Raw genomic sequence first — 23,297 nt, 5'->3', positions numbered from 1 at the left:
TTTCGGAGCCACTCAGGTAGACCTGTTTGCCTCTCCAGAAACCTCTCACTGCCAGTTGTTCTACTCCCTGACCGAGGGAACACTCGGCACGGACGCACTGGCACACAGCTGGCCGCAGTGCCTGTGCAAGTATGCGTTTCCCCCAGTGAGCCTTCTTGCACAGACACTGTGCAAGGTCAGGGATGACGAGGAGCAGGTCCTACTTGTGGCACTGTATTGGCCCACTCGGACCTGGTTCCCTGAACTAATGCTCCTCGAGACAGCCCCTCCCTGGCAGATTCCTCTGAGGAAGGTTCTACTGACTCAGAGATGGGGCAGTTTCTTTCGTTGAAAACTCTGCTCCTGCTTGCATTGGCCTCCATCAAGAGGGTAGGGGACCTGCACGCATTTTTGGTCGGCGATTCGTGCCTAGAGTTTGGGCCGGCTGACTCCCAGGTAATCCTGAGGCCCCGGCCCGGCTGTGTGCCCAAGGTTCCCACTACTCCCTTCAGGGATCAGGTGGTTAGCCTGCAAGCGCTGCGCCCGGAGGAGGCAGACCCAGCCTTAGCTTTGCTCTGTCCCATCTGAGCCTTGAGATGCTACGTAGACCGGACACAAAGCTTTAGGACCTCAGACCAGCTCTTTGTCTGTTACAGAGGCCGGCAGAAGGGGAAGGCCGTCTCTAAGCAGAGGATGGCCCACTGGATTGTGGATGCCATCACCCTGGCTTATCAGGCACAGGGTGTGCCCTGCCCGCTCAGGTTGCGAGCTCACTCTACTAGGAGTGTTGCGTCCTCCTAGGCGCTGGCTCGTGGCGCCTCGCTGACAGATATTTGTAGAGCTGCGGGCTGGGCGACCCCCAACACGTTTGCTAGATTCTATAGCCTTCGTGTGGAGCCTTCTTCCCCCGGTGTTCTCACCTCAAACGGGTAGAGGCACTGAGAGGCCCCGGTTAGTGTCAGCTTGCTAAAACTGCTCCAGAGTGTCCGTACTTTAGGCCCTGTCGAGCTCCTCTGCCCCCTCGGCAGCCAGACGTGGCAGAACGTCCGGTGCCAGGCCCTCTCTCGTTAAATCCTTGTGAACCGGTAGAGGGCTGGGTTCCATATATAGAGACCTAAGCGGATCCCATATGTGGAAAGTCCACGGTATAGCCTCAGAGCTCGTGTTTCCCCGGCAGACTTCTGCCATTCCATGAGGGTTACAATCACCTCCAATTTTCCATATGCACCTTAAACGGATGTTCATATGTGTATTTGCTTCCAAAACCTCCTTCGGGAAGGATGGGGCTTCCGCAGCATCCCTGTTCCAAGTGGAACGGGTACGTTTTCCCAGTGTTATCCAATCTCACTGAGTGGGTAGTGCTACGACAATGGTGAATGGTCTTCTTGTTGCGAGACCCGGCCTACACCAAAAAGAGGCGCAGGTGGCTCGCACAGGGCGACTGAAAGGGAACATCTTGGTTACATATGTAACCCTCGTTCCCTGAAGGAGGGAACGTAGACGTCACGTCCCGTTGCCACGGCTGCTGTACCCCCACTGAGCGGCCGGGTCAGCGGCTCAGCTCCTCAGCGAAAACCTGGTATGCATTGCACCAGCTGCCTTTTTATGCTTACGCTGTGATCAGCAGCAGCTGGATGCAATAATTGCATGCCAATATGCATTGGCTCTTTTTAGTTACACTCGAAGTAGAGATCCCAATTTGTCGGTTATGACGTGACGTCTCCGTTCCCTCCTTGGGTTCCATATATAGAGACCTAAGCGGATCCCATATGTGGAAAGTCCACGGTATAGCCTCAGAGCTCGTGTTTCCCCGGCAGACTTCTGCCATTCCATGAGGGTTACAATCACCTCCAATTTTCCATATGCACCTTAAACGGATGTTCATATGTGTATTTGCTTCCAAAACCTCCTTCGGGAAGGATGGGGCTTCCGCAGCATCCCTGTTCCAAGTGGAACGGGTACGTTTTCCCAGTGTTATCCAATCTCACTGAGTGGGTAGTGCTACGACAATGGTGAATGGTCTTCTTGTTGCGAGACCCGGCCTACACCAAAAAGAGGCGCAGGTGGCTCGCACAGGGCGACTGAAAGGGAACATCTTGGTTACATACGTAACCGAGACGTTGCAATTAACAACAGAGCCCAAACTTAAATTCAATTACTATTTAACTATAATAATCAACACTCAAATAAATTTTTTTTGTATGCAAACATTTAAATTGTTTTTAAATTAACATCTAAATTATACAATTTCTATTTGAAGAGTTAATTTGCAAAAACCGAAAACCGATTTTTTTTTTTTCTGAAGCACTCGAAGTAGAGATCCCAATTTGTCGGTTATGACGTGACGTCTCCGTTCCCTCCTTCAGGGAACGAGGGTTACATACGTAACCGAGACGTTGCAATTAACAACAGAGCCCAAACTTAAATTCAATTACTATTTAACTATAATAATCAACACTCAAATAAATTTTTTTTGTATGCAAACATTTAAATTGTTTTTAAATTAACATCTAAATTATACAATTTCTATTTGAAGAGTTAATTTGCAAAAACCGAAAACCGATTTTTTTTTTTCTGAAGTCACGTTTTTTTTTATTGCGCATTCCAAGTAATATCAATATTCAATTCATATCAATATTGGGTTGTTTTGATTAAGTAATAATAACTTAAACAAATACAGGTAATTTACCAAATTAAAGTTAATTGAAAGTATGTTTTTTTTACATAATTAAAAGTTTGTTTTTTAGCAAAAGCAGATAACTCCAACAGTCGTTTTTTGGCAAAAGCAGATAACTCCACATTTCATGTTTTAGAGTTTAAAAAAACACTCGTTTAATCTTTGTAATCTCCTCAGATGACAATGTACATGCCTGACAAACGTTGTTGTTGTTGTGATCATAAACTGGATGTGATTACATGCAATACACAGAGCTTTTCCCTCACCATTGTAACGCGCTGCATTTGCAAGGTTCCATGAAAACGTTTCAGCTTTTATTTTCCTTTTTCACCCTGAAGAAGATATCACAGGTTCATTAAGTTTGTCAAAATTATCCATCCTTGATCACTTTTAGTCAGCTTTGACAAAACTCCTCTCAGCTAGCACGTCTTTTCAAAGTGAAAGTAGCCTTGTCACCTGACCTGAATACAGTGTGCTGATTTGCTAAAATGGACTTATCGGCTTCTGTTCAAAAACAACAAGGGCGCTTGTCGGCTTCTTCAGTAAAACATGAAGCCACGATGCCTTGAAAGTGGACAAAACCGGCTTTTTTGACAAAACGTGTTTAGGGTTCAGATCGCGCTATATGCGGAGAATAATTTTTTGTGGCGTTTATTGGTTTTTGCAAATAAACTCTTCATTTGTTGTTGAAATATAATAATTTTATATTAACATAACTTGTTTCATAAAATATTTATTTAAACACATACATTAATTAATTAAGACATCACTAACAGGTAAAGTAAATATAATGAAGTATAGTCTAATATTTCGACTTCATTTCTCTAGCAAATAACTAGCTGTAGTGTAGACACTGATGACTTGCCTGAGGTAAATGAAATGCTACGGACATTTTCTTTAGAAACTGTTTTAATGATAATTTATTGTCTGAATTTCCTGAAAAAATGGAACGATTTGTTCGGTACACATTTGTACCGAACCGAAAGACCCGTACCAAAAATTTTTGGTATGAATACGTGTACCGTTGCACCCCTAGTATGTATACTGTATGTACACTCTCACACATTTTCATCTATTTTAGAATGCTTGATGATTTTCTCATCATATGTTTCTGTCGGCTACATGAACATATGAATTTGTAAAAATGCTACTTCGCTAGATAACAAATGCATAAAAGTGACCTGCTGGATATAAACTAATTCAAATAGATGGTAACAATCATAACAAATAAACATTTGAGCCGGTGTTCCGACGAAACATGCTACCTATCAGATTGTGTTACCAGAAATATATTTGCATTGTTTTAAGGGTAAGTTTAGGGTAGGGGTAGGTATGGACATTAAAAAAGCCTCAACCCACATGAATAAGACGCTGGTAGCACAATCGATTTGTGCTACCAATCTTTTTAAAGGGAGGTAGCACAATCTGAGCGGGTAGCACAAATCGTCAGAACACTGGTCTTGTGTGTGTTTTTGTCACACTCTTTTAACCGTTTGAGGTGCTACTAATGTCAGCGTCCTCTCAGCCCTGGTGGCAAACATACTGCTTTTTATACTAATGCAGCATCTAATCAACAAATTAATTGCTTTATAATGACATGAAAACACGCTGTATACGTACTGTTTTAAATCTGCATCTAAAGGCTGTTTCACACTGAGCGCGATGTGAAAAAGTGAAGCGAATAGCCGACTTGATTGATCGCCTTCTGCTAATTCACACCTGCACGCTAGGTGGCGCAAACCAACAATGAATTTTTTCCTCATGTAGCCTATGTATCTCGTATATGGCTTTTGCATTGTTCGCTGCTCAATATACAGCATTAAATTAAGATAAATAACTTTTGGTTCTTCATTAGAAACACAAACTATCCATAATGCTTACAAGAATACATCTGAAAATATAATTAGAGGTACAAATAGTATCAAGCTACATTTCAAAATGTATGTAACTATTCATGTTTTTGCTTAAACCCCACTTTAAACCATCATCAAGTGCTTGTAATAACTTCCGATTGTGATCTAAAATGGATTTTGATTCTATAATAGGTAGACATGCACTCTTTGTGTGTTTTATAATAGACTGAACGCTACCTGCTTATCATAAACATCCTTTATTGCTATAAAAATACCGTGAGCTGCATAAAAACATACAGAAAATATATTTTCATATTCATGTCTATTTGCTTTCATATTTTACGTGTAGACAAATGTTTCTCTATTTTTTTTCATATTCACTTTTTTCTTCAACGTGGAAGTAAGCCTATGGGTGAGACTTTCCGGTTCATTAGCCGCTATATGGAAATAAGTCGTGGCCTAATGGTTAGAGAGTCGGACTCGTAACCCAAAGGTTGCGGGTTCGAGTCTCGTACCGGCAGGGATTGTAGGTGGGGGGAGTGAATGTACAGCGCTCTCTCTTCCACCTTCAATACCCCAACTGCTCCCCGGGTGCCACAGCAAAAAAAATGGCTGCCGGGTGTGTGTCCACTGCTGTGTGTGTGCACTTTGGATGGGATAAATGCAGAGCACTAATTCCGAGTATGGGCCACACGACACATCACTTTTGTGCAACAGCAGCTGCTCCGGGCACGTGATCTAAGCTCAAATCTGATTGGACGGCCCGTTTCATCGCGGAGCGATGGGGAAAAAAAATCGACAAACAAGACGAAAAAAAAATCTTCGCTTTTTCGCGCTGCGAATGATCGCGCCTAGTGTGAATAGCCCCATTAGGGATCAATTGTTTTGATTCAAATGCGTCATCGCGCCGAACATTCACGCCGATTTTCGTGTTCAGTGTGAAAAGCCCTTTAGTTGCACTGGTTGGAAGGCCCACCAATATAGAACATTGCAGTAGTCCAATCTTGAAATTACAAGAGATTGGACAAGTAGCTTTGGTGCATATTCTGACAGGAAGAGCCTGATTTTCCAAATGTTGAATGAGCATGTATGTACACTGCCTGTGAAGCAGGACTGAAGCCACCGAAGTACCATACCTGTGATCCCCAGAAAGAGTGAACAGGAGGAACACTCTTTTAACCGTTTGAGGTGCTACTAATGTCAGCGTCCTCTCAGCCCTGGTGGCAAACATACTGCTTTTTATACTAATGCAGCATCTAATCAACAAATTAATTGCTTTATAATGACATGAAAACACGCTGTATACGTACTGTTTTAAATCTGCATCTAAAGGCTGTTTCACACTGAGCGCGATGTGAAAAAGTGAAGCGAATAGCCGACTTGATTGATCGCCTTCTGCTAATTCACACCTGCACGCTAGGTGGCGCAAACCAACAATGAATTTTTTCCTCATGTAGCCTATGTATCTCGTATATGGCTTTTGCATTGTTCGCTGCTCAATATACAGCATTAAATTAAGATAAATAACTTTTGGTTCTTCATTAGAAACACAAACTATCCATAATGCTTACAAGAATACATCTGAAAATATAATTAGAGGTACAAATAGTATCAAGCTACATTTCAAAATGTATGTAACTATTCATGTTTTTGCTTAAACCCCACTTTAAACCATCATCAAGTGCTTGTAATAACTTCCGATTGTGATCTAAAATGGATTTTGATTCTATAATAGGTAGACATGCACTCTTTGTGTGTTTTATAATAGACTGAACGCTACCTGCTTATCATAAACATCCTTTATTGCTATAAAAATACCGTGAGCTGCATAAAAACATACAGAAAATATATTTTCATATTCATGTCTATTTGCTTTCATATTTTACGTGTAGACAAATGTTTCTCTATTTTTTTTCATATTCACTTTTTTCTTCAACGTGGAAGTAAGCCTATGGGTGAGACTTTCCGGTTCATTAGCCGCTATATGGAAATAAGTCGTGGCCTAATGGTTAGAGAGTCGGACTCGTAACCCAAAGGTTGCGGGTTCGAGTCTCGTACCGGCAGGGGTTGTAGGTGGGGGGGGTGGATGGACAGGCCTCCTTCAATACCCCAACTGCTCCCCGGGCGCCACAGCAAAAAAAATGGCTGCCGGGTGTGTGTCCACTGCTGTGTGTGTGCACTTTGGATGGGATAAATGCAGAGCACTAATTCCGAGTATGGGCCACACGACACATCACTTTTGTGCAACAGCAGCTGCTCCGGGCACGTGATCTAAGCTCAAATCTGATTGGACGGCCCGTTTCATCGTGGAGCAACAGGGAAAAAAATCGACACACAGGACGAAAAAAAAATCGCGAATCATCGCGCCTAGTGTGAAAAGCCCCATTAGGGATCTATTGTTTTGATTCAAACACGTCATCGTGCCGAACATTCGCACCGATTTTCGCGTTCAGTGTGAAAAGCCCTTAAAGTATGCTGCTCTGTGCTGTGAGCAGCTTCGTGTGTCAAAACAAACAGCATGAGGCGTCAGTGATGGACCCTTTTCACAAGACTGTGATGACATGTTTAATGGTCATCAGCATCGTAAATCCTCGAAAGTTTTTCATATTTGTATTTTTTTTTTAAATGTATGTACATTTATAACACTATTCTTTGTATTATATCACCTTTGCATCAAATTACAAAAAAAAAAACAGTTAACGCTAATGCGAGGTTGTTTCTAATGCAGCGTCTATGGGAGGGACGGTAAATTTGACATCGTTCTCTCTTCTGACAGCCGTTATCAGTCTCTCTCAATTTTTTTCCTTTTATTGAAAGTCATGAAAACACTATCGTGGAATATTTCTTTTGCTATTTGAGCAACTGGGAATGCAAAAAATATATTTGTGGTGCTCTCCCATTCACTGCTATTCAAGTTAACCCAACTATGACGACTTCCGCTGCTGAGAAACCCGGAAATGTGAAAAGGGTCCATTCACCTCTAGAGGCCGCTCTTGCTGCGTTTAATGACAGCAGACCCTCAGCCATTCCAGCAACAGACGCAAACCTGTCAGTGCTGATCAGCAACTCCCCCCCCCCCAGCAATCACTCAGAACACTTTTTCTTCAGAAAATGTAGGAATGTGTGTATTACTTTCCTTCTTTTCTGTTTTCCCTATGTATACTCCTTTAATTTCATCTGCCATCTTTCTCGCTGTTTTCCGTGTTTCCCTGTTTGCTTGTTTTCTGTCTCACTTTTTTCCTCTCTTCCCCTTTGCTCTTTTGCTTTCTGCTCCACTAGCTCATCTTTTCTCACTCCTTGTGGACTGTCATGAGAACAGTGAGGGCAGGATGTGGTATTTTTAACCTCTGCCATTATAAATAGATAAATGTGGACCTGATAAACTACATTTGCTGCATTTGCCAGATTCATTAAAAGGCATGAGGAAGATTTCTCTCTCTTGCTCTCTCACTTTGACTCAGTGTAGTTGTATTTACACTGTGATGCTTCACTGGGTTGTCCCTGTAGTTTTCATCTAAAAGCATGTGAACAAATCCTGCATTCACACACACACATACACACACACATACACAAATGTGCACACACAGAAATACATGCGCACAGCATACACTGATAACTCAATCCCACTGTAGAGAGGGCTGTGTGGGTTGGGGAATTTTTGTCATTTCTCTTGCAGCAGAAGCTGGAAATGTCCATGTCATAGCGCTAGCATATATCACGCAAACTGTACTGCCACTCAGTGGTGGAAAACGTAATTTTTCCCTTGTTAGTAGGAAAACGTCACTGTTACTATTGCTTAGAGCAGTAGTTCTCAACCTTTTTTTCCACTGGGCCACACTATGGTCCAAGTGCAAGTCTCACAGGCCGCACACATATCATTTACATATTATGTCACCAATACAAACCAACCAGATTTATAATAGCCTATTATAGCCTAAATATTATGATATCTTATCGATTACATTCATTGAAATAAATAAATAAATAATTATACTCACTATTAATAAAACACCTGATGCTGTCGGGAGCTGACCAATTTTGTGAAATTCGGCTCGAAAGGAGTAACAGCACAATGAAGTTGCGATTGTAAGTTGCAGTCTGTAAGACGCGCACGGAAGTGTGACTTGATTCGCGACATTGCAGAAAATGTGCTTTCACAAATGTAGCCTATGTTGATCCAAATATGGAAAGCACTTTCGAATTTAATAATCTGAGGTTCTCTCCAGAGATGTTTTGCCACATTTCTGCAATTAAGGATGATTGCTGCATATGGGTGTTTCCTTTTGCCTGAACTAGAGCCCTGCATTTCAGCCCGGGCCCAATGGGCCCCAACTTTTTTACGCCCCTGGGGCCGGGCTTCAGGACAATTTTCATGTCATAGTTCAGACGCGGGCAGGGCATCGGCTTGTTTTAGGCTTCTCCTATTTTTATATTTTAGACAGCCATCAATTAGTGATGAAAAAATAAAATAAAATTGCAGCGCTGGTGGAAACAACACGAGACCGTGCTGCTGTGACTGTCCAGAGCGGCTCGACGGTGTTTAGTGTTCAGCTGAAGCAGCATGTATGCAGTCAGCGCAGCTGAAGAGTTCTACGTTCAAATGCACGCAATAGGCTAAAGCTTGCCACAAAGCACTGGCAAAAGTAATTACCATGAATGTGTCAGGGGGAAATAGTAAGGAGATATTTGAATTATTTACTAATAAAATAGTGTTTTCTGATTTTGTTGATATTGTGAGTGCACACAAATAAAAGACCCTTAGACCCTTTACAGTTATGAGTGATGTATTACTCTTACCTTTATGAGTAAAAATGACGGAATATCCACTGAAAAAAATGCAAGTGATCGCGCTGGCGCCTCCATGTCCTGCAAAGCGTCTCCGCATAAACTATTGGATATAGCGCACATTTATCTAGGTTTAACGTTAAAACATTGTTATATGCTTGAACTGTTTTATATCTATAGATTTTATTTTAGGCAAGTCGTGATGATTTGAGAAGGCTGTTGATCAAACGTAGGCTATGATCAGCTCACTGTCTGCCGCTGGGCGCTTGGTCATTACTTTAAAAAACAAAAACATATATTTGACAAACAAAAAAATGCTCCAAACATTTTTCTAAATTAACTTAATAAAAAAACCAAAAAAAAATATAATCACTTTGCCATTACATACAAAACTGAACTATTTTAATATAGCTGAAACAGTAGTATAAGGTGTTTTGGGAGAAGGGGGAAAAAAGATGGGCTCGGGTCGGACTCGGGCTGGTAATTCTGATAAGCTGTTGGACAAGGGCCTGAACGTCACGGGCCAGGGCCGGGCTAGGGCCTATATTTGAGGCCCGTGCAGGGCTCTAGCCTGAACATCTTCAAGTGAGTGGCGGGGCAAACCGAAAGTTGATGCCGAAAGTCCAGCACTCTCCTACCTTCACTGCTGCGACTACTCTTGTTTGTATGTGTTCCTTCACTGGCATTTTCCACATTTCGTTTTTCTCCCTTAATAACAAATTTCAATGTCCATTCTGATGCTCAATTTTACCGAACTAATGGCTGCTGATGACTATTTGAATTGGATTCTGCCAAAGTGTTCGCTTGTAAGTGTTTGTTAAATGCGTAACGTTAATTACATGAGTACAGGCCTGCTCATGTCTGAAAATAATATATGAAAAACAAAATTATTTTACATAACAAAAACATTATAGCTTATATTTGTTTAGTAAATTTTTTAATTAATGTAAAAACTAAAATGAAAATTTATTTTTTTATTGGGTTCAGCATGGTGGGCCACATTTGAATTTGTGACGGGCCACATGCGGCTTAGGGCAAAGTTTTTTTTTCCAAATCTCAGATCTCTCAGTAAAGAGTTTATTTCTTTTCAAATCTCATGTTTCTAAGTAAATCAAGCGTGTATTTTGTCTCACACCATTTTTTCAAAGGTAGCCTTTTTTCACAAACCTGTCCCCCCCCCCAAAAAAAATAATATGTGCTTAGCATCACATTAGAAACCATATAGCAACACTTTAAGGGGCAATCCACACAGACCTTTTTTATTTCACTGCGATGCTTTTCAATTGTTTTCCTGTGTAATCATGTGCTAGATGAACATCTTTGACCACTGGGTCACATCACGTCTTGCATGCGACATGGTATTCTAAAACCATGACTCTCAAGTTAAAATTAAAACTAGTTTTGTTTATTATTTAGTTTATTGTTCTTTCAGAAATTATTTTTGAACAACTACTCAGAACTTTTTAGCAAGCATATAGAAACCACATAGCAACACCCTAAAAACCAATCAGACAACTCACTTTTCATGATTTAGTATATATTTGTGTTGAAATGAAGACTATCGGTCTTCAAATCATCACTAAAAGTGACGAGTTGTGGTCTGTGTGTGCATGTCTCTTGCAGCCTGGCCGCGGTATCGAGTGTTGCGTCTGGTGGATGTTGGACAGTATAATTTGGAGATCTCAGCTGCTGAACTCTCAGACGACTCTCTCTATGAGTGCCAGGCCACGGAGGCAGCGCTGCGCTCGCGACGGGCCAAACTCACCGTCCTCAGTGAGTGCTGTGTGTTTGCTTAGAAGAGAGTCTGAATGGTCAGTGCATGCTAAAAGCTTGCTGTTTAGATGTTTGCTGTGATGTAATGAAGAGGTTAATCTGTTATGAAATGAATAGATTTATGAGATGTTGCTATTAATAATTGAACTCCATATGTGTTTGTGTGTGTAGTTCCTCCCGATGAGCCGGTGATTGAGGGGGCCCCGGAGATCCTCCTCACAGCAGGGGCCCCATACAATATGAGCTGCGTGTCCCGCGGAGCCAAACCTGCCTCTGTCATAGAGTGGCAGAAAGACGGCCTGCCGATAGAAGGGGCCTTCAGCACCACGGTGAGACACACACACTCATGAGAATAAATGTAAATCTAAAGCAAAACATGCATGAGTTTGTAGGTATGTAATAGCTTATGTACTCAAGCACAGAGGTATTGATATGCTCTGTGTCTTTTTGCTATGCAGGAGGTGCTTCCAGACAGGAAACGCGTGACCACTCGCAGTTACCTGCCCATTTCACCAGTAGATACAGACACGGGGAAGAACTTCACCTGTGTCGCTACTAACCTGGCTGTCCCGATGGGCAAACGGGCCACTATCACCCTCAACGTACACCGTAAGTCTAAAATCCTTTCCAGTTTCAGTAACATTTACAAGGAAAGAGAAAAGAGCCAAAGTCTCATCGTTGAGGAAGCCAGTCGTGCCAATATATTTTATTATTATTTTTTATTTTATTTTATGTATATATATATATATATATATAATTGTTTGTATATACAAAATGGTTTGAACCCTGCATACACTATCATTTACAACTTTTAAAAAAATAAAAATGTATTATTTTTTTTGAAAGAAAATACAAAGAATCTTGAAAAAAGGTTTACAGTTTACATAATGTTAAGCACTACTGTAACTGTTTTTAACTTCGATGATAATAATAAATGTTTCTTGAGCACCAAATCAGCATATTAGAATGATTACTGAAGACTGGAGAAATGGCTGCTAAAAATTCAGCTATTAAATTGCATTTTAAAAGACATTAAAATAGAAAACAGTTATTCTAAATTGTTATAATGTTTCACAATAATATTGTTTTTACTGTATTTTTGATCAAATAAATGCATCACTAGGAGGTGCACAATAGATTTCTTTCAAAAACATTACAAATTTATATATACAGGGCTCTTTTATTAGTCCCAGCCCGTTCCTGGTGCAATTGTTTCTCTTAAATATCTATTTCTGTTTGATCTAACCCTTAAAAATGACTTTTGTTGGTATAACCTAATTTAGTCAGGTAGATTCAGTCATATTAAATAATCCTTTTGGCTTGAATAAAACCACATGAAGCACAGACCAAACATATTTTACAGTATAGGAAGATAAATGTAAGAGAGAAGGACCTACCACATCTGGGCAGTCAGTGCTGTATTCATTGGCCGTCTACTCAACCCACAATAGGTTACAAACTGTATTAAAGCAGCTTTACAAAGTAGCACATGAAAACCTTCTAAGAGGTTAAAACCCCTTTAAGATGATAGCATGAACCATTAGGAGGAACCGTGACATTCATCTACGTTCTTGCGCTTTATTAGTAGTTTCCCTTGTGTTGACTTCCACATCCACTCCAGCTCCTTACCTTCAACCTTCAGTCCTTCAACTTGCCTTTGGTCTAATGAATGACTATGGCTTTATTATGTATTCTGAATGCTCTCTGCAGATCCACCGTTGGTGACGTTATCCATTGAGCCTCGCTCCGTATTGGAAGGAGAGAGAGTGACCTTCACCTGCCAAGCTACTGCCAACCCACCTATTATGAGTTATAAGTATGTCTCTTACTAAATGTGAAGCTTAAAGTGGTTCCTTTTACATTCTGTGAGATGAAAAATTAATGACGTGTTTTATCAAGGAGATAAAGACGTCCTTTAAGTAGTATTAAGCCCCATATATCTTCAATTATTTTCTGTTACGGCAGTTGTACCCTTGAATTCCTTTTTGTACATGCTTCATGGGTCTCTCTTCATATCTGCTTATGCGTCACTGATTGGCTCTTTTTGCCTTTGCTAGGTGGGCAAAGGGAGGTGTGGTCATACAGGGGGCGAGAGAGAGTGTTTTTGTCACCAAGGCTGATCACTCTTTCTTCACTGAGCCTGTGTCCTGCCAAGTGTTCAATGCTGTGGGCAGCACAAACGTCAGCATACTCGTCGATGTCCACTGTGAGTCTTAACTTCAGAAATGCCACCTAGTCTAGAACATCCTAATGTGAATAAAAAATATGTGAAGCAGATTACCTAGTAATTATTTACTAGTAATTAAAGCTGTCCACTGTGTCTGTATAGTGCAATATCTATCTATCTATCTATCTATCTATCTATCTATCTATCTATCTATCTATCCTTTTGCCTTTCTATCTATCTATCCATCTATCATCTATCCATCTATTTGCCATTCTCTATCTATCTATCTTTTTGCCATTCTATCTATCTATCTATCTATCTATCTATCTATCTATCTATCTATCTATCTATCTATCTATCTATCTATCTATCTATCTATCTATCCTTTTGCCATTCTATCTATCTATCCATCTATCATCTATCCATCTATCCATCCTTTTGCCATTCTATCTATCTATCTATCTATCTATCTATCTATCTATCTATCTATCTATCTATCTATCTATCTATCTATCTATCTATCTATCTATCTATCTATCTATCCATCCTTTTGCCATTCTATCTATCTATCTATCTATCTATCTATCTATCTATCTATCTATCTATCTATCTATCTATCTATCTATCTATCTATCTATCCATCCTTTTGCCATTCTATCTATCTATCTATCTATCTATCTATCTATCTATCTATCTATCTATCTATCTATCTATCTATCTATCTATCTATCTATCTATCTATCTATCTATCCATCCTTTTGCCATTCTATCTATCTATCTATCTATCTATCTATCTATCTATCTATCTATCTATCTATCTATCTATCTATCTCTCGTGTTGAATTTGTCAGTGTAGGGAGCTACTAATAATAGTTGTCATATAAATAATCATATTAAATGCAAAAACCGGACCTATTTGAATCTCTGTTTCATGCAGTTGGCCCTATCCTGGTTGTCGAACCTAAACCAGTAACGGTGGATGTAGACTCGGACGTCACTTTAAATTGCAAGTGGGCGGGAAATCCTCCCCTCACACTAACCTGGACAAAAAAGGGTTCAAGCATGGTGAGCATATGCCTGTGGATCTGTTGAGTAAAAGCTACTTCCTATTACGTGTTCAGTTCTTTCGTTCTTCTCTCTTACTAAGATATAGGCTATCCATTTTTTCTCTACAGTTTACATTTTTGTCTATGACATTTTCCCTCTGACTTTATCTCTCTTCAGTGAGTGTTCTCCATATGCGTCCTTCTTTTCCTGGCTCTGCTTCTCTTCCATATTTATCTTCCAACTGTGTTTTGATGTTGAAGCTGCAATCCTTCGTTCCATTTGTTTCTTTTTAGATAATGTCTACAGTGAACAGGTTTTACAGCATCTTTTTTCCCTCCCTCTGTCTCTCTCCCTGTCTAATGCACAGGTTTTGAGTAATAATAACCAGCTCTATCTGAAGTCCGTTAGTCAGGCAGATGCTGGTCAGTATGTGTGTAAGGCCATCGTGCCTAGGATCGGAGTCGGCGAGACAGAGGTCACACTCACAGTCAACGGTCAGTACAACTCTTTTATCCTGTTGCACTAAGAAATGATAAAACGCTTTTTTAAAACCATGCAGCTTTCAAGTTTTTTTTTATCAATATTTAGCTCATTGTGAGTTCTGCGTTTAGTGATTAATCAAGCTTTGATTTAGTTACTAGTTAACCCTTAAATGCATGGATGTTTCACCAATCATTATTACATATTCGGGTCTTTAGCGACCCGGACCTATATTTTGTTACTTTTGGCAAGGGTTCGATTTGAGCAGATGATTTTACCATCACTGTCATCGACCCAACTGTTGGGCCACAATCCAAAAATAGGTCAAAGACTCTATAGGGGAAAAAGCATGTTAAATGCAAATAATGAAATGCAACTAATAGTATAATTGTTTTTAGTTAAAATAACATAATAAATAATCTTACCCAGATTTAAAAGGGAAGAGACAACACATTTCTTGAGGATGTCAAAGTTCATGCATCCTCAAACAGTATTTTGGTGGAAATTCATCTGTCATTTGGTAGAAGCTATAGCCAAATAAGGCAGATGGCAGCTTAGAGAGGCTGTGTGACATCCCTTTATGAGAATAGAAAGTATAATATCAATACATTTCAGTGTATAGTTGTTGTTGTTGTTTTTTTGTACATTCAAATTCAGTTCTGGGTCATAAAGCCAGGTCAATAAAAAACATCAACTAAAACTGTAGTCAACTAAAACTAAAACCATAAAAGCTTTTGTTATTTGAAATATAAACTTGAAATGAAATAAAATCAAATATAAAAAAACGGTCAAGGCAACATTTAGCTTAACAATGTATTAAAATAATTAAATCTAAAAAAATAAATAAACACTATATAGACATAAAAAATAAATAAACCAAACTAATGATAAAATTAAAACAGAAAATATAAAAGCTAATTCAAAATATTAAAAACTATAAAAGCATCTCAGTGATATTAAAATAACACTGCCTAAAGCAAAACCAGTATCCACCAATATCAACTACATAATAGTATATGTTTTAAGCAGTTTTACTGAATATATAGTTTCTGTTGTTTATGCTTTTTGTTTTGGACGGTTTTTTGTGCAGGCCCACCCATCATCTCAAGCGAACCGGTCCAGTATGCAGTTCGAGGGGAGAGAGGGGAAGTCAAGTGTTACATTGCCAGCACCCCTCCTCCTGACAAGATCGTAAGTTACATTATAATTACTTGCATTTACATTCATGCTACTTTCCACAGAAATGTACATAAAGATTTCTAAACAATTCTAATAACTGATACTTTACCCTTTTCTTATTATTCACCATCTGGATACTCATGGGAAAGCTGGTTTCAAAATGTAATTTTAGCCTGAGAAATCAGATGAGCTCACCTTAAACCAGTTTCTTGAGCCCAAAGTAACACTCTCTGCTGTAGATGGTTCTGCTGTAGCTGCATATATGACACATCCCTTCTCTGAACTACAAGTGATTCTAATTTAAAATGACGTGCAGCTCAGTCCTGATGCATCTCCAAGATGAGATTTATGAAATATGAAATACGGGAACAGAGAAGTCCTTCTTTTAATGCCGCAGCCTTTTCAAATGTCTTGGTTTGTGAGGTAAATGGAAGCTTACCATGAACATGTGGAGGTATGCATTTTTAAATATTCTCACAGCTCTGCATGAATAATACAACAGTTTTAGTGGTTTTGAAAGGAGAACTGGTGCTTTCTCACCATTATCCAACCCCGTGTTTCAGCACGGAAAGGCCATTTATTCCATTGCCGGTGTGAAATATGTGTTCATGCGGGCAATGTGAAGCAGATACAGTTCAGGTGCATTTTATGCACTTATGCTTTTTAAATCCTAAATATTTATAAAGGATTTATTTTTTCACTCCTGTATGAAATGTACAGATTATGTTGTACTGTACGGTATTATTTTTGGTCCATTTGCTTCTTGCAGGACCTGCAATGGCAGATTTTTTTAGTTTAATTTTATACTATTTATTTCTCAGCCATTACTTGATAGAATTTAAATTATTTTCCTTTGGAAATTTCATTATTTTATATGTACACAATTATAACAGTCAAAAGTTTGAAATAATTTTTTTTATGTTTTTAAAAGAAGTCTGCATTTATTTGATCAAAAATACAGTAGAAGCTATAAAGTTATTGAAATAATTGGTTTCTATTTGAATATTTTAAAATGTAATTTATTTAGTACTGTGATGGCAAAGATGAATTTTCGGCAGCCATTACTCCATTGTGCAGTGTCTGAAGATGAAAATGAAATTGAAATATGAAAAAAAAAAAATACAGTATGTTTTTATTATTATTATTGTTATATTATAAATAGTTTTATATTTTTTATGTATTTTTATATTTAAGTGACTGAAGCATTGTGACTGAAGCATTTTGTGGCTCCAAATAAAGATTGTTGTATATTTTCTGCAAATAAACAGATCCTTTGGGACTTTGAGGATTTATGCATACATAATTATTTATTTATTTATATAAAGAGAGAGAATAATTATCGGTGTCGTCTTGAAGCTGCGCCTTTCTTCCTGCAGATTTCCCAAAATTCATCCCATTGCTGACACATACTGGAGATTTATGTGAAGTCCATGTGAGTGGTCTCTCACACCATGTGTTTGTTTGTTGTGTGTTTGTCCCAGGTGTGGGCATGGAAGGAAAATGTGTGGGAAAAAGAGAAGGGGACCCTATCAGAACGATACACAGTAGAACAGAGCAAACTGACCACACAGGGCAGTGCAGTGCTGTCCACCCTCACCATCAACAACATCATGGAGTCAGACTTCCAGTCCACATACAACTGCACCGCGTGGAATTCTTTCGGACCTGGGACCATGATCATCACCCTGGAAGAGACCGGTGAGGATATGTGCCTGCATGTGCACATATATAATACTTCTAAATAAGGACAATCATGTGATTTTCAGTTATATTGAATTTGCGATCTTGAAATAATTTGTGTGGTCAATCTGGCATCAAACAAAGAAAGTGTTTTATTTATATAAGGTACAATTTAGTCCATCAGTCATGAAACTTTGTACAATTCATGTCTTCAAAAATTCACTGTATACTGCGTCATCTTTAGAGTACAGTAGAGTGCTCAGTCTTCAATAATAAATAGCTTGAATGGAATCACCTAAATCTGCTTCGGGTCACGTCAACTCAGGTTAGGAGTACTCTCTCTATTTAATATACAGTATGTGAGTACATTTATACTGCTACATTAAAGCCACAGTGCAATGGTTAATGCACATGTTCATGGCACAGCTTTTGCCTTCATATCTATCCTTTTCTGTCTAAAAATAAAAAATGCATCGGGGTGCTTATCTTTCTCTTTGTCTTTTTCATTGGCATAGAAATAGTGCCGGTCGGGATCATTGCAGGAGGCACCGTCGGCTGTTCGATTCTGCTTATCCTGTGTTTACTAGCATTAGTGCTGTTTTTGTATCGGCAACGCAAAGGAAGTAAGTTATCAAAGATCACTGATACAAATGACACTGAGTTTTTTTGTTCTTAATTTCTTTTCACAATGATTAGGTATTTAAAATGATTAATTATATTGTACAGTTCAAAAGTTTGAGGTTAGAAAAATGTTTTAAATGTTTTTGAAAGAGTCGCTTATGCTCATCAAAAATACAGGAACATTGTGAAATGTTATTACAATTTAAAATAACTTCCTATTTTAATGTATTTGCTAAAATGTCATTTACTTACATGTTCAGCATCATTACTCCAGTCTTCAGCTCCACATGATCCTTCAGAAATCATACTAATAAGATTTGGAGCTCTAGAAACATTTCTTATTATTATTAATGTTAACCACATATAAGTATATTTCGTAGAATCCATGATAATGTTTTTTCATGATTCTTTGATGGATAGAAAGTTTTTTAATTTAACGGATCCTTCTGGGATTAAAACTTCAAAAAACTGTAATGTAAATTATTTAACTATATTATTAAAAGTATTTTTTTAAATACATTTCTTATTCAAATCATTTCTCAGCCTGTCTAGTGAGCTGTGTAAACATCTCCTAATTTAACCCAACAGTAATCTGAAGTAGTGAGTCCTTCAAACAGCGACATGCTAAGTTTGTCTTTGAGAGTATAGAAGTAAAAGTGTCTCTAAATGCTCACAAAACCCAAGGGCGTATTTAGCCATATTTACGAACATCAGTAATAGCCACAAACACTTCAAAAAGCATGCTCAGGGCGGTGATGAATCAGATGTTTGCTCTCCAGGTCGTCGAGGGGTCACGCTCGGCAAGCCAGATATCAAGGTAGAGACCATAAACAAAGAGACCCACAGTCTGGAGGAAGACTCGGGGAGCGTCTCCACAGCAACACGCATGGTTAAGGCCATGTACTCTGTGAGTAATTTTGACAACACACAGAGCAATAACTGAAGGATAGTAGAGGGACTTTGAGACTTGAAGCTTTTAACACCAAACACAATACTTGAATTATTTAACATTAAATATTACTGATCCTGAACACGAATAATTTTTTCTAATTATTCAGTATTGCATTAAACATTTTGTTGAGATTAGCCGAGTTAAAACTCATGAACGGTTTGGTTTAGCTGAGTTATGTTCACAGTATTATAATGTATAATGTATTCTGGACTATTTTGTAATTTTCATCATTTATATGGTTAAATTAATATTTGTAATTATTAATATTCCTGTGCTAATATTAAGTGAAAATGAATCTTGATGTAATGTTGTGTCTTTTGCCAGTGGTGATTGTGCCTTGTCTTGTGAATCTTCTGAAGATGATACAACAGCACTGAAATGCTTTTTTTTTTTAAATTAACATTAACACTAATTAATTGATAACACTGAAATGCACAATTATCGACCACAGGATTTGATCTGTGAACAAATTGTCCCTAAAATTGTCCCCCCACTTGTGTTACACAATGCTTTCAGTACTAATTTTCTTAAACTTGCCTAACACATAACAAAGCCACTTCTATCTTTTACAAAAATGAATTACTAATCGTCTTCCTCTAATGTATTTCCTCTTAAATAACATTTCCAAAGCTGTAAAATTAATCCTTTTTCTCTCTCAACCTCCCTCTCTTCCTTTATATCCTTCTTCTCTTCTCCTCCTCTTCTCTCCTGTTGGTTTTCCTCCCCTCTTACGTTGCATCTCTCTCCCCCTCTTGGTTGCTCTCTTGTCGTTTATGGTTTAGTTTTTACCTTCTGTGACCCTCTCTCCCTCCTCCCAGCCTTTTAAAGATGACATTGACCTCAAACAGGAGTTACGCAGTGACACGCTGGACACGCGCCAGGACTACGAGCTCAAGGTGAACAGACACACCGATACCTCTGCACATACTAATATAAGCGATATATGACCTGTACTTTGTTTTGCTAATGCATGCAGCTTCTATAGACCTCAACAGTCGGGTCCCATGTGTAAAAATCCTATTCATTTCTCTGTAGGAAAATTATCCTATTAACCTTTCTTAAAAGCCCAAGCATTAGGTCCAAGATTGTTTTTGGTTGGGATATGCTGCTGTAGAATCCATAAGTGTGATTTTTAACTTCCTTTTTAAATAAAACATGCTAATTTGTCGAATTCCCTGTGAAGAACTTGGCTACCAATAATATTAAACCCGCCAATCAGAGTATAATAGATAATAATCAAGTCTCCCTAATATTTCTGCATGAATATTTTGCTATAAAATATAAATATATGGTATATTTATAATAAAAGGTCTATAATGTAGTGTACAGTTAGTTCAGTTAATAATGTACAGTAAAATCGGGTTTGTCTGAATATTATTTGCAATGCTTTGTATAAGTAGTTTATTCCATAATAAAGTTAATAAATTATTTTATGACAGTCAAGAAAGTCATATATCTTTTCCCCCCAATTTTCAAATGCTTTTTGTTTCAAATTTAAGCTTGCAATGTTATTCATGAAGGATCGCTTCATAGCTTAAAACTCTTTATTGAAGAATTTTTTTTAAATCCCTATGGAGAAAAATGAATGGGAAAAATATTTCCAAAATGTGACACTGCACTTTTTTTTTTTTTAAACTGAATTTTCAGTAGCCATTACTAGTCTACATTATTACACTACCTGTCTTCAGTGTCACATTATGCTTCAGAAATCATTCTATTATACTGATTTGGTGCTCAAGTAACATTCATTATTATTATACATTTTTAAACCAGATGTGCTGCTTAATATATTTGTGTGAAAACCGTGATACATTTTTTTTAGGATTCTTTGATGAATAGAAAGTTCAAAAGAACAGCATTTATTTGAAACAATTTGTAACAATGTAAAAGTCTTTACAGTCACTTTTGATTAATTTAATGCATCTTTAGTTCCACCTCTAGAATGTAGCATTTATCATAAAACACCAACAGTATTACCACAATGCATGTTTTTCCTTATTGTGAAAGAGAATTAAAAATTTACAAAAGGTACTTAAAATCGAGTGTTCACATATGAGCTACACTGAACATGCCTGTTGTCTTTTGCAGGACCCGACAAACGGCTACTACAACGTGCGAGCTTCCACCCATGATGAGGGACGTCCCGCTTCCCGATCCATGCACTACTCAGACTATCGCACCTCCGGACAGCCAGGGGGCGCCGCGGCTGTTGTGAGCAGTAGCTCAGGAGCTCCCGGAGCTACGGCAGGCCCGGGTACACCGAGCAGCTTGGCTCCGGGGTCCCGAGCGGGCTGCTACGACCCTCGCCCTCCCTCTAGACTCTCGCACAACAGCTACGCCCAATTCAACACGTTCACCCGCGCCGGACAGTCCCAGCAGCCTCCGCCCAGTTCTGGCCCACAGACTAGCGACTTCACTGCTGAATGCAGCCTCTTGGACTCTTCCGCTCAGCTCGGATACGAAAATTACGGCTACCCGCACTATCCGACATTTCGGATGGGTTTTGGTCCGCCTAGCCTCGCCCCGTTAGAAGGCGGGCCGGCGTATGAGCTGTACGGAGTCGGGCCGAGCGTCGCGGCAGGAGGCGGAACCGGAACCCCAGAGACTGGACTTGGGAAATACGGCAGTTCCACACGGTTCTCCTACACCTCCCAGCATTCCGATTATTCCCACCGACACACACAGAGGATGCAGACACACGTGTAAAAGAGAAGCGTCACGTGTACGTAACATAAGTTACGCTGATGTTATGCTGATATCGGCCATATAAGTACACACACTCACACAGATACACAGGACGGAAATAATGAATGAAACGGAGATAAAGACTGAGGGTGAACAAACAAAGAGAAGCTCAGAGTAAACGGAGGCCGAGAAATGAGAATGGGAGGCAGGGCAGGAGCGTCGTGACATTCATTTCTCAGCTCCAGGAGCTGAAAGCGAAAGTCACAATCAAGAAAGACTGGTGTCTAGAAAAGATCTAAGATCTTTATACCGTTCACTAAATCCTGAATGCTTTTAATAAGCATGATCACAAAGGTAATTCCTGAGAAATGAAGGGTGCCTCTTATAGGCTCGTAGTCTGTTTAACAGTGGTCTCTGACAGAGATGGTCATGTGAGATACAGTACATGTATGAATTCTCTTTAATGGCTTCTTCAACTTCAAACTCTCCTTAAGCTTAACTCAGTTTAAAGGGCATTTAATGACAAATTGCACAATATACAGTGGGGTCCAAAAGTCTTGAGACCACCAAAAGTATTACTTTTTTATTGAAATTTTGACGTCAACCGAAAATTTCAGGATTATAAAAAATGTAAACCAGGAAAACGAAATGAAGCAAAATATTTAAGGTTCTACACAATTATAGGTCACTAATCAAAAGTAAATTTTCATGAGAAGAACTTTTTACAAAGGATTTTCTTGCTTTCATTAAAGCCCAAGATGCTCTTTGAAACTTCCTTAAATCATGCTGGATTACATGGACCATCTGTTGAAAAATCTGGAGATGTTTTGGACAAACTGCAGAATCCTGTATGATAGATTTAAATATTGTAATAATGTGTTAAATATAGTAAAGCAATGGTTTTCAACCAAGGGACTTCCAAGGAGTCTCAAGATGACTGAAAATGATTTAAAATAAGACAAAACAAATATTAAAGTATGATACAACTACTAAAAATTGGGAAAACAACCTTTTTTCTTTGAAGAACCAGGGTTCTTGCTGCCTTAAAAACATGGATAATGTATAAGGCAGCCTAATTTTAAAAGTGTGATTTCTAGACCTGGATAAGTCACATAAATTAATAAAATCATATAACTCCTTTCCCATTTTTATAAAGAATTACATTTTGTAAAGATTTTTTTTTAATCTTAATATTTATCCGGTAATTCACAAACAACTGAAAAACTGAGCCAATTTATTAGAAAATGATTAAACATTAGAATATTACAAAAGAAGGCTTATAGACCCCACTGTACACGGTTACCTATGTCACAAAATATCCAAATATCTTTATTTTTCCATTCATTCTCCAATGGAGATCTGCATTCGACAAAGGAAATGAAGAGCACACGATACTCGTACAATACTCTTGATGACCAA

General features: G+C 38.7%; 1 protein-coding gene across 2 annotated transcripts in view; it reads left to right on the top strand.

Moving 5' to 3' along the window:
- Positions 1 to 22,995, top strand: part of LOC107597897 (kin of IRRE-like protein 1) — a 48,586-nt gene extending 25,591 nt beyond the window's left edge. The window contains exons 3-15 of one of the 2 annotated variants that reach the window (XM_016289102.1): positions 10,918 to 11,067; positions 11,239 to 11,396; positions 11,526 to 11,676; positions 12,778 to 12,883; positions 13,125 to 13,273; positions 14,172 to 14,299; positions 14,649 to 14,775; positions 15,852 to 15,952; positions 17,422 to 17,638; positions 18,136 to 18,243; positions 19,021 to 19,148; positions 20,012 to 20,089; positions 21,282 to 22,995. In XM_016289102.1, coding sequence (XP_016144588.1) covers positions 10,918 to 11,067; positions 11,239 to 11,396; positions 11,526 to 11,676; positions 12,778 to 12,883; positions 13,125 to 13,273; positions 14,172 to 14,299; positions 14,649 to 14,775; positions 15,852 to 15,952; positions 17,422 to 17,638; positions 18,136 to 18,243; positions 19,021 to 19,148; positions 20,012 to 20,089; positions 21,282 to 21,899 — 2,219 coding nt within the window. In that variant the 3' untranslated portion in view covers positions 21,900 to 22,995. Of the gene's footprint in view, positions 1 to 10,917; positions 11,068 to 11,238; positions 11,397 to 11,525; positions 11,677 to 12,777; positions 12,884 to 13,124; positions 13,274 to 14,171; positions 14,300 to 14,648; positions 14,776 to 15,851; positions 15,953 to 17,421; positions 17,639 to 18,135; positions 18,244 to 19,020; positions 19,149 to 19,975; positions 20,090 to 21,281 lie in introns of both variants that reach the window. The other variant, XM_016289101.1, reaches the window with a different exon arrangement.
- Positions 22,996 to 23,297: the final 302 nt, after the last annotated feature.

This window comes from Sinocyclocheilus grahami, unplaced genomic scaffold (genome assembly GCF_001515645.1).
Source record: "Sinocyclocheilus grahami isolate Dianchi unplaced genomic scaffold, SAMN03320097.WGS_v1.1 scaffold240.1, whole genome shotgun sequence".
Taxonomy (NCBI): domain Eukaryota; kingdom Metazoa; phylum Chordata; class Actinopteri; order Cypriniformes; family Cyprinidae; genus Sinocyclocheilus; species Sinocyclocheilus grahami.
Note: the sequence above shows the minus strand (reverse complement) of the source record. Positions and strands in the feature narration are given on the sequence as shown.